Genomic DNA, 16,753 nt, shown 5'->3' on the forward strand with positions numbered 1-16,753 from the left:
GTCCTTCACTACATCCATGAATTTTCTCTGAGGTCTTCCTCTTCCTGCCTGGCAGCTCCATCTTCAGCACCTTTTGTCCAGCATGTCCACCCTCCCTCCTCTGCACGTGTCCAAACCATCTCAGCTTCGTCTCTCCAACGTTGTCGCCAAACTGAGCTGTTTTATTCTGATTTACTCACTTCTGATCTTGTCCATCCTGGTCAGTCCCAATGAAAATTTTAACGTCTTCAACTCTGCGAGAGTGCAGGCAGGTGTCACACCTGCCTGCACTCTCTTCTTCACCTCTCTCTTGCTCACTGTCCTTTGGATGGTTGAGCCCAGGTATTTGAACTCATCCCCCTTGATTGCCTCTGCTCCTTACCTTTCCACCCTCTCATTCACAGAGATGTATTCTGCCTTGCCTCTGCTGACTTTCATTTCAGCAGGTGTTATATTCAAATTCTGATGCAGGCTGTTTTGGAAATCAAATTTTTAGGCTCAAGCAGCATTTTGATACAGACTGACCTCTATTTACTATTAAAGGGATTTGCTGTGAAATGTTGCATTAACCTGTCTTGACAGCTATTGGATGTATTGCCATGGAAATTGAAATATTATCACATTGGTGATCCTTACACTTTCAGTCTGTCATCATCAGATTAGTGCATTACTTTTTTCTTTTTTTTTTTTTGTAGAACTGTTGCTAATCTCATCTGCAAAACACTTTATAAATATAATTTCAGGTCCAGCGGTTTTGTGGTGCAGATAAACTGAAATACATTTGCCATGTGGCGTACAGCGTGACACTTTCAGAGGTGTGTGATTTTCAGATGCTTGTCACACACTTAATAACACCACCCAGTTAAATATTTAGCAGGCAAAGTGTAATATTTCACATTCCCTTCAGTATAAATGGTCAGTTCCCATACTTGTTTTATTATCCTTAAAAAAAACAAACCCTACAGTCGCGCATCAAAGAACAATTGTTTCCATCAGCCCACTTCTTTCTGAAAACATGTTCAGCCACCCCACAGAAGAGTTCAGCATTTACTCACCTTTCTTACATCAGCAGGTAAGTCTGTGTAAAACTGTTAGTTATGAGTATGTTTGTGTACCGTGAGGTTTGGATGGTTTAGAAAACTGAAGACCAAGGATGACGCAAATGTACAAAATGGTTAATGTGTGTTAGCAAAACCTTTTTCAGAATGACAGCGTTTTATCAGACCGAGAACATGGTAGCTTTTACCGTTCATGTTACAGATGTTACCAAGACTTCCAGAAACAAAGATGTAATTGAAACATAAAATCAAACTGAACCACACATAGTAATTTATATTCAGCAGCTGCACAACAACCTGCCATCGTAACGCATTGTTGTGATGGCAGGTTGTTGTGCAGCTGTTGAATCGTCTAATATAAATTGCCATGTGCAGTTCAGTTTGATTTCATAACACTTAACTTCATAAGCCCAAGAGTGGTTTTGTTTTCATCTGCAAATTTAATGGTTGAGAATTCATCCATAAATAATTAACTTCAAATGCAATTTCAGCACCTCAGCAACTTTATTCACAGTTAGTGGCTGCTGAACTGCTGGATTCAGTTATTACACATTTCCTCATTAATACACATTTATATTAGAGCTCTGCTAGTTATTTTTGTTGTTCGAGGCTGACTTTTTGACCTTTGTATTGTACAGATGCGAGTTAATCAGAAGCTCAGGAAATTTGTTGAATAAGAGTTGATGAACACTGTGACACCCCGTTTACATGAGAACGTTTTCAGGTGATAACGGTACACTTGTGCTGCATTTTGGATGTTCGTTTACACAACAGCAGCGTTTTGAGTCCCTGAAGGAGGGCTCCAGAGTGGGATCTTTTTTGAAACACTTTGTTCTCCGTCTAACCAGGAAAAACCTGTAACAGGAGGTCCTGGCACATGCGCACTACGGTTGCAGCTCCTGCGCTTTTTCTGCATATGTGTGAGTAGATCGATAACAGTAACTATGGCGGATTTCAGCGTGCTGTTCGTGCTGCTCGCTCTTTTGAGCAATTCTCCAACACACTGTACATCACCTGGATCAGCGGAGACACATTTCTTACATGTGCATGTTGTTGCATCACAAAACACACACCGCCAACTTCTGGCCTGGTATGGAAACTACAGCCCTTTCAACATCTCTTGCAGTTCTGTGTGAATGGAGATCATTTTTGAAACATCGCCATCTGCACGCGAAAAATGAAAAAAGAAAAATGATACTATTTCCAGCAAATCGTTCTCATGTAAACAGGCTCTAAGCTCACCCTACATCTGTGTACTTCTCAGACTACAACTTCTACAAGAAAACATTTTTGTTGAAGATCTGCCCCCTTACTTTCCTCCCTCAGTGCTTGATGGTGACGCTCTTCACCTCTGTGAAGAAGTGATAGGAATCCTTCCCTCCCTCCCTTCCCACACCAGAGTTCTTCATTCCTCCAAACGGGAGGTTCAGATCTCTCACCAGCCAGCAGTTGGTCCACACCAGACCTGCTTGTAACCGATTGGCCACCCGGTGAACCTTCCCCACATCCTTGGACCACACCACGGCTGACAGACCATAACGCACACCATTGCCCCTGGCAACAACCTCATCCTCGGTGTCGAAGGGGCTGACGCAGGTGACAGGGCCAAAGATCTCCTCCTGCATGACGCGGGAGCTGTCAGACATGCCTGAGATGACCGTCGTCGGCATGAAGTAGCCAGATTTGTTGCGCTCGGGGAGGTCCAGCTGGTCGACCCCTTCACCGCAGTGGACTTTGCCGCCTTCTGATTTGGCGAGGGCAATGTAGCTACGAACCTTGGGATTGAAAGAGACATTTCAAACTAATTCACATCAGAAACTAAAACAGTAAGTGTTTAGCCACATTCTACATTTGATGTAACCACCTTCTCCAGGTGTTCTTTACTGATGAGAGCTCCATTTTTGCTGCTGGGGTCGGAGGGGGCGCCCGTCTTCCACTTCTTAGCTGCAGCCACAAACCTTTCCAGGAACTCAGAGTAAATGCTCCTCTCTACATAAATCCTGCTGGTACACAGGCAGATTTCTCCCTATGTAGGAGAAAGAAAAGGAGAAGATCAAATATTTTAAAAAATGAAGCACTGATGTTGTCAGCCTACCTCAGGACAAAAAGTGGGCTATGATCGCCCCCATGTGGAAAAATTATGTCATTACATCCTCACCACATAGAGCTAAACACCTCCATTTCATTTGCATTAATAAGAAGAATGAAAATGAATTTAAAACCCTTTTAAAAAGCTATATTAATTCAAATGTAACCTGCTGGGTTATACTTTACTATTTTCTGTACACTGAGAAGTTAGAAATATCAAATCAAACTCTTCAAGTTAGGTTTTAAATAATGGATTCTACACCATTATATTCAAAACATCCACCTTAATCTCTCAGTTTCCATACACAAAAAAAAAAATATGTTTAAAAAAAAAAAAAATCTATATTTAAAAAAAATATTAAAAAATCTGCTTCGAACTGAGATCTGATTCCAGCAATAATCTGAGGACTTGGACATTAATAATTGTGTAATAAAGATATGATTTAAAATAAATGTACTTCATTGTTGTACATTGTTGCACATTTATCAACAAATTATCGCTTTAAAACTTCACAAATAGTTATAGGGCCCCCAGGGCAGCTGCCCAGCAGTGCAAAATAGCGTATCAAGTATATAAAAGCAAACAAAAAAAAGTTATGAAAATTATAAGTAATTAAAAATAAACAAAGTCTTAAAAAATAGTCTTTAAATCCCCTCAGTAGCAATTTCTTCTCACCTGATTGGAAAAGCTGGAACGGACGGTGGTCTCGATGCACTGGTCCAAGTCTGCATCAGCAAAAATAATGGCTGGGTTTTTACCTCCCAGCTCCAGAGAGAGCTTCTTACAGTAGGGGGCGCTCCGCTCGGTAATACGCTGGGCAGTGGCTGTGGACCCAGTAAAGGAGATTAACGGGACCTCGGGATGACCAACAAGAGCGTCACCGGCTCTTGGACCAGTGCCAAAAACAATGTTGACGACACCTGGAGGAACACCTGAAGAGACAAGGAGGATTGTGGACCGATGATTAATTTCTCAATACTCATTTCTGATCATTAAGTGCAGACATTTGTTTTAAAATAAAAAAGTTAACAGATGTAATTTTGTGCTTAGTTTTTTGTTGTTGTTGTTTTTTGTTTGTTTGTTTTTTTTAACTTCCATGTGCGTGCCATTGCATTGTGGGTCCTGTAGTCCTACCAGCTTGCTGCATCAACTTGCACATCATCCAGGCGGTCACAGAGGTCATCTCGCTGGGTTTGGCCACCACTGTGTTGCCTGCAGCGATTGCAGGTGCAATCTTCCAGGTCAGAAGGTACAGGGGCAGATTCCAGGGACTGATCAAACCAGCTAAAACACATCGAGAGCCATTTAAGAGCACATACACAGGACAAACAGAACATCTGTAGGTTTCAATGCAAGTGCCCTAAGCCCTCACCCACTCCCACAGGGCAACGGATAGTGTAGTTCAGGCACCCCACATGGTCCATCGGGCTGCAGTCAGTGGTGTGGTGAAGCATAGATGTTGAAAAGAAGCGGAAGTTGTACGCTGCCCGGGGAATATCCACAGTCCGTGCAGCGGTTATTGTTTTACCTGTAATGTTACAAAAAACGGATCATCGGTGAGCGAAAATGGAGCACTCGCCTACACATCTGAGACAGTACGAGATAAAACATTCAGGAATCAGTATTTGATCAATATCCGTCATTGGCATTTTGTATTTAGCAAGAAAAGAAAAAAGGTTTCTGGGCTAAAGTCTAAACAACCTTGGTCTTTGGACTCAGCTTGTGCAAACTCCTCCAGGTTGGCTTCAATCAGGTCAGCCAGCTTGTGGAGGACTTTTGCTCGCTCGTCTGGGCTGCGTGCAGACCACTCGGGGAAGGCTTCTTTAGCTGCTGCCACCGCTGCATCCACCTGCAGCCATAAGACGGGTATAAGCAAATACCCAAGAATGGAGCGTGGGCCTCTCAGAAGATCCACAGGGTGTTAAAGGGTTCTGTATGATTATATTGATACACTGAAGAACCTCACATCCTGGAACCTTAAAAAGCCAATTCTTGATTAGAAACTGGCACTCAAGAACATTGTTGAACTAGAAGAATATGTATACTGATGCATGTTGGTAACGTTTACTGAGGTGTGCTTAATGATTAATTGATGTTTACTCTTCAAAGTTCAAAGGTAAACTACATTTTACATGCAATAGGTCATCTGAATTAACCTGTAACCACTTCTGGCAATATGTAACCAAAAGTATTGTTGCTGATAATTCCCTGAGTCACCTGCCTTCAAATCCCAGACCACCATTTCCAATAAAAAAAAAAGCAATCCAACTCAGTATAACGGAATATTCCTTTAAAAGTGTTATGATCGCAGAGAAGAAAAACAAATGTGTTTCAGTAAGGCCTCTGCAGCAGCTCCCCTGAAAGGCGTCGAAAGTGTCAGTGCAGCCTAATGCAAACACACCACAAACATTATACCAACACATGCAACATTTCTGAAATCTCATTAAAATCTAAAACTCTGAGTTCTGAGGATGGTTTTTATGTAACAGCATAACCTGATCCCACCTCCTCCTTTCCGCTGTCCGGCACTTTGCAGTAGACCTCACCGGTGGACGGGTCGTATGAGTCGATGTAACTCCGGCAAGAGACCAACTTTCCTCCGATGTAATTCTCCAGAACCAAATAAGAGCGAGATTCCGAAGTTTTGGACATGGTTGTCAATTACTGGCACCAAATTAAGTGCGGTTCACTTCAGAGAAACTGCAGAATGCAACACGAAATGCTTCCAACTGCATGGAAACTGCAGCGGGCCTCCCGAGGAGGGGCCTCCACTCCGACAGCCCACTGCAGCCACATTAATGAATAACTCTTTACCAGGCCTTACTTACACATATTTAGTATGAAAACCAAAAAACAACAAAAACCAAAAAAATAACCCCACAGTTGTTACAATTATGTTTATTACGTCGCAGTACGTTAATTGAAGAGAACCTTAACGTCATAGCAAAACGTATGTTAAACGCGTTTTTAAAAATAAAAAACAGGAGGGAAGAGGCATTTTAATCAGCTTGGTCATCTTCATAGACGGAATAAAGATTTGATATAAAATTTATATTTTATTGTAACGTCTGCTGCCTTCATTTACCCAACTTGAATTTTCATCAGATGAAGCTGGAATCCTAATTTCACATTTGATTTTTTTTTTAAATCTAATTATTCAGCTGCAACCTGACAAGGAGACATGGAGTGAAGATTAAAATGTGGATAAACAGGTCAAACAGTTTACTGATGGACCTGTGATATTAGTGAAACAGACAGCAACAGACCTCGGGGCCGACCTGCCCTCAAGTCGGTTTTTTATTAAATAAAACAGTTTTTGCTACACTTTATGACAATTTCATTGTTAGAATGTCGGGAAAACCTAAGCATTATGAACGGATCCGTACGGGATGAGCTGGGAAGTGACTGGAGTCTAAACTGGATCTGGACCTTATCTGGTCTGAATCATGATCCGTTTCGGATCCCTCCTGCTGTGCAAGTGGACTTGCTGATCCGTGACGGAGCCTGTGAAACCTTCGGGCGGATCCGGTTCTGGATCAGCACTGAGACTGATTTACATGGTTTTCAGTGGTAAAATCTATTGCGATTGATACTCTGAATTTCAGACACCATAACTTTCAGAATCTTTGAGAGCATTTAAGTCACTTTAAATACATTCAGTTCATTCCAGCCTCATCTTCACTCAAATGTTCACAAGATCCAGACATTTCAGTGTGACCTTTTACAACACAACAAATAACCGATCATTGATCAGTGTGTTCTGCGTCTGAAGCTTTGGACTGATAAGTGTCAGTTAAACAGTGATGCTGCAGTCTGACAGCTGCACAGAGGCTACAGATTTGATCCTGAACTGATGATAAATCTGCGATGTAATCGCGGTGTCCGTCCTCATGGCCTAATGATAAGTACAAAAATAACAAATTAACGTCTAGCTGGGACTTCAGTGCTTGTAAAAATGTAAACATCTACAAATGAATTGGCTCTGACAGCAACATCATAAATGAGGAAATGAATCAGAGTGTCAGGTGGTTCAGGTGCAGCAGGAGGGGAGGAGTCAGAGACACACTCAGAGTTTGTTGGATAAAACCTGCCAGCGAGCAGGTTAGGTTCACAGAGTCTGTTCCCCTGGTAACTGACTCAGAGTTGAAGTTAACTCTCTTTCTGGAACTGAAAACCTGAGTTTCCCTCATCTCAGGGTTAACAAACTCAGAGCTGTAGCTAAACCCGCTTCCTGGAACAGGCCTCTGCTTCTGTTCGTGGTTAGTTGATATGACACAGACCTCCAGGAGAGCCATTAAATGAATGAGGTCAAGTTTTATTTCACAGAGAGATAAACGAGCATCAGGCCCGTGCTGCGTGACATTTTCCCCCCTCTATAAGTTTAAGATGACCCCATTTCATGGAGTTCTTATAACTGAAATGGGCATCAAATGCACGTCCAGTACAGTCCACAACCAGGATCTCAGCTTCCATGAAAATAAATAACTATGTAATGCTTTTCAAAAACACTTCAACAGTGCTTATCGTGCCTTTAGTATGTTTTCCTCTTTGAGGAAGTACTGATTCAGAGTGGTTACTGTGCAAAAAGGCATCACATTACTCATCCATTTACAGAGAATGTGATTCATTATTATGAGCCAACAGACTCATACCGCTAACAAAAGTTCACAGCGTTCTCTCTATTCCTGGTTGCTTTTACAGCAGATATATTTTCCTGTAATATGAGTAGCGTGTCTTCTTTAATGACCGCTAACATCCTGTGGCAACTAAGCAACTTTCACACTGTGTGCACATAAGTGCAGGAATTCTTCCTGAGGCCTATGAACGGGTTTAAGACCACTGTTACTGACATGGACACCATTTCCATAAAGTAAACTTAAACTCTAAAGCAAGCATATGCAGTTTCCCCAGTGTAATGAATACATTATAACCTTTTGAAACATTTGCCACTGCAACAATATGAACTCACTGTGTACTTTAAGTACACCTGTTCAACTGCTCCTTAATGTAAATATCAAATCAACCAATCACATGACAACAACTGAATGCATTTAGGCATGTAGACATGATCAAGAGGACCTGCTAAAGCTCAAACTGAGCATCAGAATGGGTGAAGAAAGGGGATTTAACTGACTTTGAACATGGCATGGATGTTGCTGCCAAACAGGCTGGTGTGAGTATTTCAGAAACTGCTGATTAACTGGGGTTCTCCCCACACACCCAACTCTAGGGCTTACAGAGAAAAGTCACAGAGAAAATCTCAGTTCTCTGGGTGAAAATGTATTGTTGATGTCAGAGGTCAGAAGAGAACTGACAAGACTCCTTTGAGCTAACAGGAAGGCAACAGTAACTCATTACAACCAAGGTACGCAGAAGAGCGTCGCTGAACTCGCTCGGCCATTGAAGCAGCATAAGACCACTGCAGGTGCCACTGCTGTCAGCTACAAACAGGAAACGGAGGGTACAGCTCACAGAGGCTCAGCAAAATTGGACAGAGAGCTGGAAAAACGTTGCCTGGTTCGTGGAGTCTCGACTTCTGCTGCGACATTAAGATGGTGGCATCAGAATTTGGCATAAACAACATGAAAGCATGGATCCTTATATCAACAGTTCAGGCTGTTGGTGGTGTAATATGTGAGGGACATTTTCTTCCATGCTTTAGACCCCTTAGGACTGACTGAGCATCATTTAAACACCGCAGCCTACCTTTATGACAGTGTACCCATCTTCTGATGGCTGCTTCCAGCAGAATAACGTGCACTGTCACAAAGCTCACATCACCTCAGACTGGTTTCTTACTGCCTCCAGTCACCAGATCTCAATACTATCAAGCACATTTGGGATGTGGTGGAACAGGAAACCCGCAGCAGATTTGCAAATCTAGATTGACAAATCAGTTTGTTAATGCAGTCACAAAAACCTCCGAATAAAGAAATGAATCATTATGATGTTTGTTTTGGAGACGAATTCCTGTAAACGCACTCTCCAGACCATGTTCTCTTCCTTTCACTGTGCATTCCTTCAGCCGTTTTACCTCAGGGTACGTCATGCACCACGCAGGTAGGCTGACTTTCTGTTGACAGACATTTAACACAATCTAACTAAAAATCTACCACCATATTTCTGTTTGCTCCAAGGAGAAAAGGACAGTGGAAACTTCAACTTTAACCGCAGGGTTTGTATAATTAGAGGTACTGAGTTGGATTTTTTTCCAACATGCATCAGTAACAAACAGCAAAAGATTAAAGACTCATAGACGTATCCCTTATCTGTCCACTAAATCAAAGTACAGCTGGCAGATGTTTTGTTGGAGTGCTTTCAACTCGAGCCGTGTCGCTGCCAAACCTGACGGGAAATAATCGCCTCCTCATTTTCACACCCAGCTCACTTTTTACATTAACATCATGAAAGATTGAAGATGACTCTTCCAGAAATGCTTGTTTTGTTGACTTGCAGTATCACTACTCGTGCCACACACCTGTCAGTAGATAAAATCATTTTCTCAGATGGTTAACTGAAATCAAAACTCAAACCACAAGCTGCTGATGTCATGTTCATTTTCCATTATTTTCTTTGCACAGAAATACAGCTCTTTGACCTTAAACTACACTCAGGTGAGCCTTTGTTTGAAAGAAAAAAAAACAAAAAACAGATCAGATCTTCAAATAGTATTTTTCCCGCTTTGCTGAAAATCTGATTTGCAGAAGCAAATTATTATTTCATTATTTTTAACATAAATGAGAAAAATCCTTCTCCAGGTGGAAATTATGGTTTTTTTTGTTCTTAACCTACTCTACCTTGGTTAGAGTAAACATTTGAATTATTTAGACCTCATCCTTTCAGCTATTTAACTTAAAATGAAAACACACCCCTGGTTTAAAAAAAATATATACTAATACTTTTGCCCTTTGAGTCCCACATAACATAATATCTAACATTCTTTGATGCTTTTACATTTTAGTTTTGATTAGAAAAGCCTTATGAAGGAAACAGCAGTGTAAACCGGGTGCTCACCCCTCATACATAAAAGCAAGAAAGAAAAATGAACTTGTTCTTTCACCCCTTAAATAAAATTAAGTGTTATCTGATTAATTACAGCTCCTTCATAGAGAACACAGTTAAATTCATCACTGTGAAAAGCTCAACATGGTAGGATTGTCTTTCAGTCTCAATCAAGCATTGATTCCACTTGATTAAACCAAATTACTGACAGATAAAGGGGAAGCGCGCGGGTAGTGCTGAGAGGTGGCTGCTCAGCAACACTAAGTTGAGATGCGAGAGCTGGTGGAGGCATTGTGAGTTTGTTTTGGGGCATCTTGCCACGTGGTTGTATCTGTGCAGTTAGTGATGTTCAAAGCAGACAGGTGGAGGAGCCGCTACACCGACTGGATAAATGGATGGATGAATAAGACGCTCTGACTCCGTGAGCCACATCTCTTTGATCTCTTTGAATTGCACTTTGTCTCTGGCTGCATGCAGTCTCCAGAGGAAGGTCCGGCTAAGTTGGCTCTGTGCCGATGGAAATGGTCTTCATTCTTTGATCTGCAGAAACAAAATATTTAATGGAATAAGGGGACTCTATCAAACGGGGAAAAAACATCAACCCATTTCGTGTTTTAACATTGTCCCTTACCTCAGTGACAACCCCTGCAGCAATGGTGGAGCCAACATATCGCAGCATGAAGCGGCCCAGCTCCTTATAGTCTTTGTACAGCTCTAATGACACGGGCCTCTGGGTCTGGATCTCCACAATAGCATTCATACCCTTACTCAAACACCTTAACAGGAAGAGAGACACAAAAAGCACCGTGACCTGCATTTGAATGTTCTCCTGAGAATTTGAGTTTATGGCATCATTTCATTTGGAATAATAACTCATAATTGAGAAAGGTGTTTAATACACTGCTTACAGTCATTACAGGAACTATCGATTATCACAGTATAACACAGTCAGTTCAGGGATATCAACGTGCCTCGTTAGGAAGCATAAACCATTGTGCATCAGGTTAACCTGCTTCAGCACAAATCAAAGTGACATCAGGTGGACTGCAGAGGCAATGAGGCCTGTGCTGTGAGCACAGGCCCCATTAAAGGACGCCCTCCGTGCCACCCTCACAGAGTCTGTTTCAGTTGCTGTGACCGATCAGTCAGTAAAATGCACACGGGTAGCCCACTGTAGGTCAGTTTGTAGGACTCTGGCAGTGCCTCTTCTCCTGTTCCTCCTCACACAAACAAGCAGATACCAGACCTGCTGCTGGGTTGATGCCCTTTTATGGCCCTACCCATCTCCTAACATCTCCTCAACACTCCTGAGACAGCAAACCGTCTTGGACTGACACATATGGATGTGCCATCCTGGAGGAGCTGGATTACCTGTGCAACCTGAATGGGCTGCAGGTACCATTTCATGCTAGCAGTACTGACCAGGTGCACTAGCGAGAAGCAAAGCTAGAGATAATCAGTGAGGAGGGGTAAGGAGAGAGCAATGATCTGTGGCCACAAGCTGAAAACCTGCCTTTTGGGGGACAGCCTTGTTGTCTTCTCTCCAATTAACCTGCTGTTGCTTTAATTTGCACCAAAACAGGTGAAACTGCTGCACAACAGTTTATACAATTTATACTTTAACTGACTTTGTGTTATGTTGTGATGATTTTTGTTTTTTGAGCCATGCATTTGCATGTACAATAAAAAACTGTTATTCTCTGTTTGTGTAGAAAACAATATGGCCTACTCAACTTAACCACACTACATCTTCCCACACACTGACATTAAGGCACTGTAAGGCAGTACTTGAACATTTTATTTTGAAGGCTATTCATTGTTTCCAAGTTCAGCACAGCAGAGCGTTCTTAAACTAAGGAAATAATAACAGACTAACCTGTTATAACAGCATTAAACAGAAACAAATCATGTGCATATTTGTGATGAAAAATGAAATCCTTTCCAAAACTCACTTTGGTTTCTTCTTTAGGACCTCCCCACTGCTCTTGTGTAGGACACTGATTAGCTTCCTAATGGTGGCCGGTTCGCTGACTGTCTGGTAGTGCAACAGTACCTACAACAAGCAACCACACATTTCTACAGTTAAAGGGCATACAACTGTACAAAGAGCTGTTTCAAATAATATAAATATGCAACTGCCATAACTAAAGTCTTGGCAAAAATTGTTGAGGTGTGTCTGTGTGTAAAAGCAGAGCTTTGCTGGCACTCACTGGAAAGCCTTGTGTGATGGGGACCTCGATATTGAAAATGAGGACTCGGGCTCTGAATCGAGTGCAAACTCGAATAGGTTCTTTGGGATCACAGAACACACAGCCCACACTGGAAGGAAATAGTTAAAATATTATGTTTTAAAAATACACTCCAAAAGTAAAACAAATAAAGTACAATCTGTGTTTAATCAAAAAACTGTAATGTCTAGTGCTGTGAGAGTAAACCAGACCTCAACACTAACATGTTCTATAAAAAAAAAAATGTACCTACTGTAAATTACTGCTGATATTCTTACAAAATATCCAAACTGCTTGTTCAGTTTTATATTAGCACATAAATATGCAGCCCATTAAGACTTAAGACAACATTAAATACTTGGTAATTAAACCATTATGTGGGAATTATTTACTTGATCTTAATGATGTCCATGCCAGTGAGTGTCAGGCTGACATGGTCTCCTGCTGCAGCCCAGTCCAGAGCCTCATCATGTAGAGTAATTCCTGCAGTGCAGAGACAGTGTTAGTCCCCCACTTGCCACAAGGTGGCAGTGTTTACCACATAACAGTCATCAACATTAGCAGATGCACAAAAAGGCCCACTTCTAAGCAGACTTCAGGCTTACATTTCTTTTTTTGTGATATTGCATCATCTACATGCATTTTTCTGCTTTTATTATAATCAGAACTCCTGTTTTGTAAGATGCTATCAATGTGCTTTCTTTAAGGTTACAGAAATACACTGCATGAGTGCCAAAAAAAAAAAAACTTTCCACCTGTGCAGTGGGTGTTGAGTGATGCTTTGCTGTATTAATGTCAAACCATGAGTAACAGTCTTTGAGATAAAAATAATTAAGCTCCCATTTGCTAGTACAGACCTACTAAAAACTGAGCCTGATGACATTTCAGTTAAAAACAAAAGAACCTGGCAGAAAAAGCACATCAGTGCATACCTTTGACAGTGCAGGTTTCATTGGGAGGCATTGCCAGTATTTTGTCTCCTGCTTGAATATAACCAGCCTCGATCTTCCCTGTAACACAGAAGCCTGAACCCTGGTCTGGGAAGGGAAAATGCATCATCAGCAAACTCTCAGCAATCAGAAATTGGAGAAATGAAAACGGATATAAAGAAAATACGAGACCACGTCCATCTTTAGTTTTACCTTTAAACACGTCGGAGACGCACAATCTGAAAGGTTTGTCTACAGACCTCTGAGGGGCTTTGAAAGCATCTTCAGAGGTGGGAAAAAAACAAACAAAGAGGAAGTAAACAACGAGCAGCAGCGAATGCTGGTAAATAATGAGTTGTCTAGTGACCATTGGTGGTGACTCATCTTCTCTGTTCCTGAACTGAGTCCAGATGTTTAGCATTTTGACAATCACAGCACTTTATGAATTACATACATACATATTTCCATTTCTAAAGAAACTAAATTCATATGCAGTGAATCACTTTGAAGTAACATTCTAGTCATGGCCTGTTTCAAACATTTAATCCCTGTCAAAAAAAATGCTTCCCATAGTAGCTTGTTGTCAGTGGATGGATTTTGCATCTTTCTTTTAGAGAAAAAATAAATGCAAAACAATTACATCAAACAATAAAATCAGAGCATGAGAAGTTTGGGCAACCACGGCAATCGGAAGGAGGTTTTCAGTGCATCAACTAGCAACTTCCGGTAACCATTCACCAACTGGTTGGGAATACACATTTTTCCCTAGCAACCTATGGCTGGCAGGGGTCACTGACCAGTCTCTAGACCTCTGGGACTGAGGCCTGTGAAAGTCAACACAAAAGCCTCACAAAGAGTCAGTAAATACCTGCAACTCTTTAAATGTCTTTATAGGGTTTCTCTGCATTAAGTAGCAAGATCCATTTCACAAACGGCACCATTGTAGCATTTGCACAAGAAAGTATGACTAATTATTCTTTTTGCATACCTTCAAGAAGGGCAACAGCAGAACTGCAAAGCAGAACATTTATTTTAACAAAAATATAACTGCAGCTAATACACTGATACTCCAGATTTAACTGTGCCTTCTAAATGACTGTTTACTTTCTCTCAGGGGGATACTTGCTCTACAAAAATACTTAAATTTTAAGAATGATTTCAGTCTACTGATTTAGTTTAACACTTCAACTTAAAAAAAAAAAAAAGCTTTGAATTTTTGAATAGTTTGCATGTTCTCCCTGTGTCTGCGTGGCTTCTCTCCGGGTACTCCAGTTTCCTCCCACAGTCCAAAGACATGCAGTTAGTGGCGTTAGGTTAACTGGTGACTCTAAATTGCCCATAGGCGTATATGGTTTTTGGATGGATACTATCCTATAACTATAGCTGGGCACTGGCAATGCAATCAGCCTTCTCAGGAAACAAAACCTGTGACTCATCATGCCACATTTAAAAAAGAAGAGAGTGCAAATGCAGCTCAAGTCAAAAGGCAATAAACGCTTTCGGCAGCTTGAGCCGTGCCAGTGTGCTTTACCAATCTGCTCCAGCAGGCTCGGCCCAGAGTACCAAGAGGTAAGCTGTGACACTGAGCTCCTGGTGGCAAGGTTTTCTCCTGACAGGCCACTGGTGGGGATGTAGAAAACATCAGACTCCTGGAAAAACAGATAAACATGAAATCAAACAAACAGAGGAAATATTTACTCTCAGTCAAAATATTACATAGATGCAGAACTATGTCAAAAGCCTTTGTGCCAGCTCACCTTGAATCCTGCCTGCTTGAGAAAATGGCCAAGTTTTGAGATGATTTCCTGGAAACGCGCCTGCTGCCAGTTTACCTGATGTGGAAATGCACATACAGGAAAAAAGGAAAAACAAAGAAACAAAAGTTTCCCCTTCAGCACTGCTTTGATATGGAAATGTGTCAGCAACATGCCAGTGATTATAGGAAACAAAAACAAAAACATAACTCGCCCTCACACACAAACAATTTCTTAAGGCCTTCCTCTATCCTGTTAATATCATCAACATTCAGAAAGTGCATAAACAATAGAGTAACTTTTTTTTAGATTGCAGCACACAACGTGAACTTTACAGCATATGCAGTTCTTGGTAAAATGAGTCAGTCCAACGGATTTTTAAAATGTTTAGAGAATTTTAACCTGACTGACACAAAAGCTGCAGATAAAGCCAGCATACTCAAACAATCATCAAGGAAAAGTTTCTATCTTTGAGTAGTTATAGAGGAAAGATATCAGCTGATTTAATGCTAGTCTGTGGAAAAGGTTAAGTACACCCGCAGTCTCACAGGTTAGAAATGCCATCTTAAGCTGAAGGAAGGCATTCTGGCAACTGCCCACTCGTCTGTCAATGATTGGCTGAAATATCTGCCCACTTTTCTAAAATTCATTTAGATGCCAGATGTTTGATTTTTTTTTTTTTTTAATTTGCATGTAATGCTTACTGCACATCACACCAACATTGCAATTGGATTGAAATTCCACCTTTGACTGAGCTATTTCTTGGTAGATTAGATGAAACCATTTTTCTGTTCCACTTGTGGTTCAGCATCAACTGTAAGACTGATCTTCAAATAATCATTTTTTTTTAATGCAGAATTTATCGCCCTAACAATGACTGCAAGTTTCCCAGTACCTGGAGCAGCGATGCAAAGAGGAAAATTTCCATGATATGCTTCTGCAGTGATTCTGGCAAATCAACTCTGATTTGTCTATCTATACCCCATTATTCCAAAAGGCCCGCTCTTTCCCTGAGTGTTTGTTGACAATCTGCATTTCTCTGTAATCTTGCTCTTGAAGAGAAAAGGGAGATTCCTGGCACATGTCCCATTTAGATCAAATTTGTGGAATCCCCTCCTGATTGTAGACACATGCACTCTGTCACCCATGATGAAACTTTACAGTTCTTGAAGATTTCTTTTTGCATCAAAAACATGCTTAGCAGAATCTGATGGATGCAGCCAGTGCTGGACAAACCGGCAGTTGTTTGAAATCTCTGCCATTTTGACTCATATGCATCCAAAATCAGTTTTTCTAAAGCCCTCAAAAAGCCTTCTAGTTATTGGCATATTGGCGCAATTTAAGTTAAGAAACTGTATGCCTGTTGTGTTTGTGAATGTTAATTTTGACTGCATGTTTTTTGTTTAAAATAAACAGACTTTCACTCATTGTTATTCATCTGTAAAACACGTGTCTCCACTGTGCATTGTCATGTTGCAAAGAAGGTCTGACCTGGTCCATCTTGTTGACAGCTACAGCCAGCTGAGTGACACCCAGCGAACGCACCAGCAAGGCATGCTCTCTGGTCTGACCACCTGCCTCGAAGCCTGCCTCAAACTCTCCTCTGCTGGCATCCACCACAAGCACCGCCACATCAGCCTGGAGACACAGGAGGGAATGAGAACCACACGCATCTGTTTCTGCAGGAGGCAGACTTGCGCATGGAATTTAGAAA

General features: G+C 41.3%; 2 protein-coding genes across 2 annotated transcripts in view; both read right to left on the reverse strand.

Moving 5' to 3' along the window:
* Positions 1-1,457: 1,457 nt before the first annotated feature.
* Positions 1,458-5,878, reverse strand: aldh8a1 (aldehyde dehydrogenase 8 family, member A1). The gene is made up of 7 exons (XM_030721763.1): positions 5,632-5,878; positions 4,828-4,975; positions 4,499-4,654; positions 4,261-4,410; positions 3,802-4,058; positions 2,902-3,063; positions 1,458-2,812 (listed from the first exon to the last, which is right to left on the reverse strand). Exons 1-7 carry the CDS (start codon positions 5,776-5,778, stop codon positions 2,360-2,362), a joined length of 1,473 nt encoding a protein of 490 aa, XP_030577623.1. The 5' UTR covers positions 5,779-5,878; the 3' UTR covers positions 1,458-2,359.
* Positions 5,879-9,323: 3,445 nt separating this feature from the next.
* Positions 9,324-16,753, reverse strand: part of hbs1l (HBS1-like translational GTPase) — a 31,551-nt gene continuing 24,121 nt past the window's right edge. Inside the window, exons 9-18 of the mRNA XM_030721747.1 lie at positions 16,531-16,677; positions 15,043-15,117; positions 14,817-14,934; positions 13,499-13,567; positions 13,289-13,393; positions 12,749-12,839; positions 12,339-12,447; positions 12,081-12,181; positions 10,760-10,904; positions 9,324-10,668 (exon numbers count right to left, since the gene is read on the reverse strand). Of these exons, the coding sequence (XP_030577607.1) occupies positions 10,657-10,668; positions 10,760-10,904; positions 12,081-12,181; positions 12,339-12,447; positions 12,749-12,839; positions 13,289-13,393; positions 13,499-13,567; positions 14,817-14,934; positions 15,043-15,117; positions 16,531-16,677 (972 nt within the window). The 3' untranslated portion in view covers positions 9,324-10,656. The remainder of the gene's footprint in view (positions 10,669-10,759; positions 10,905-12,080; positions 12,182-12,338; positions 12,448-12,748; positions 12,840-13,288; positions 13,394-13,498; positions 13,568-14,816; positions 14,935-15,042; positions 15,118-16,530; positions 16,678-16,753) is intronic.

The sequence above is a fragment of the Archocentrus centrarchus genome, chromosome 24 (genome assembly GCF_007364275.1).
Source record: "Archocentrus centrarchus isolate MPI-CPG fArcCen1 chromosome 24, fArcCen1, whole genome shotgun sequence".
NCBI lineage: Eukaryota > Metazoa > Chordata > Actinopteri > Cichliformes > Cichlidae > Archocentrus > Archocentrus centrarchus.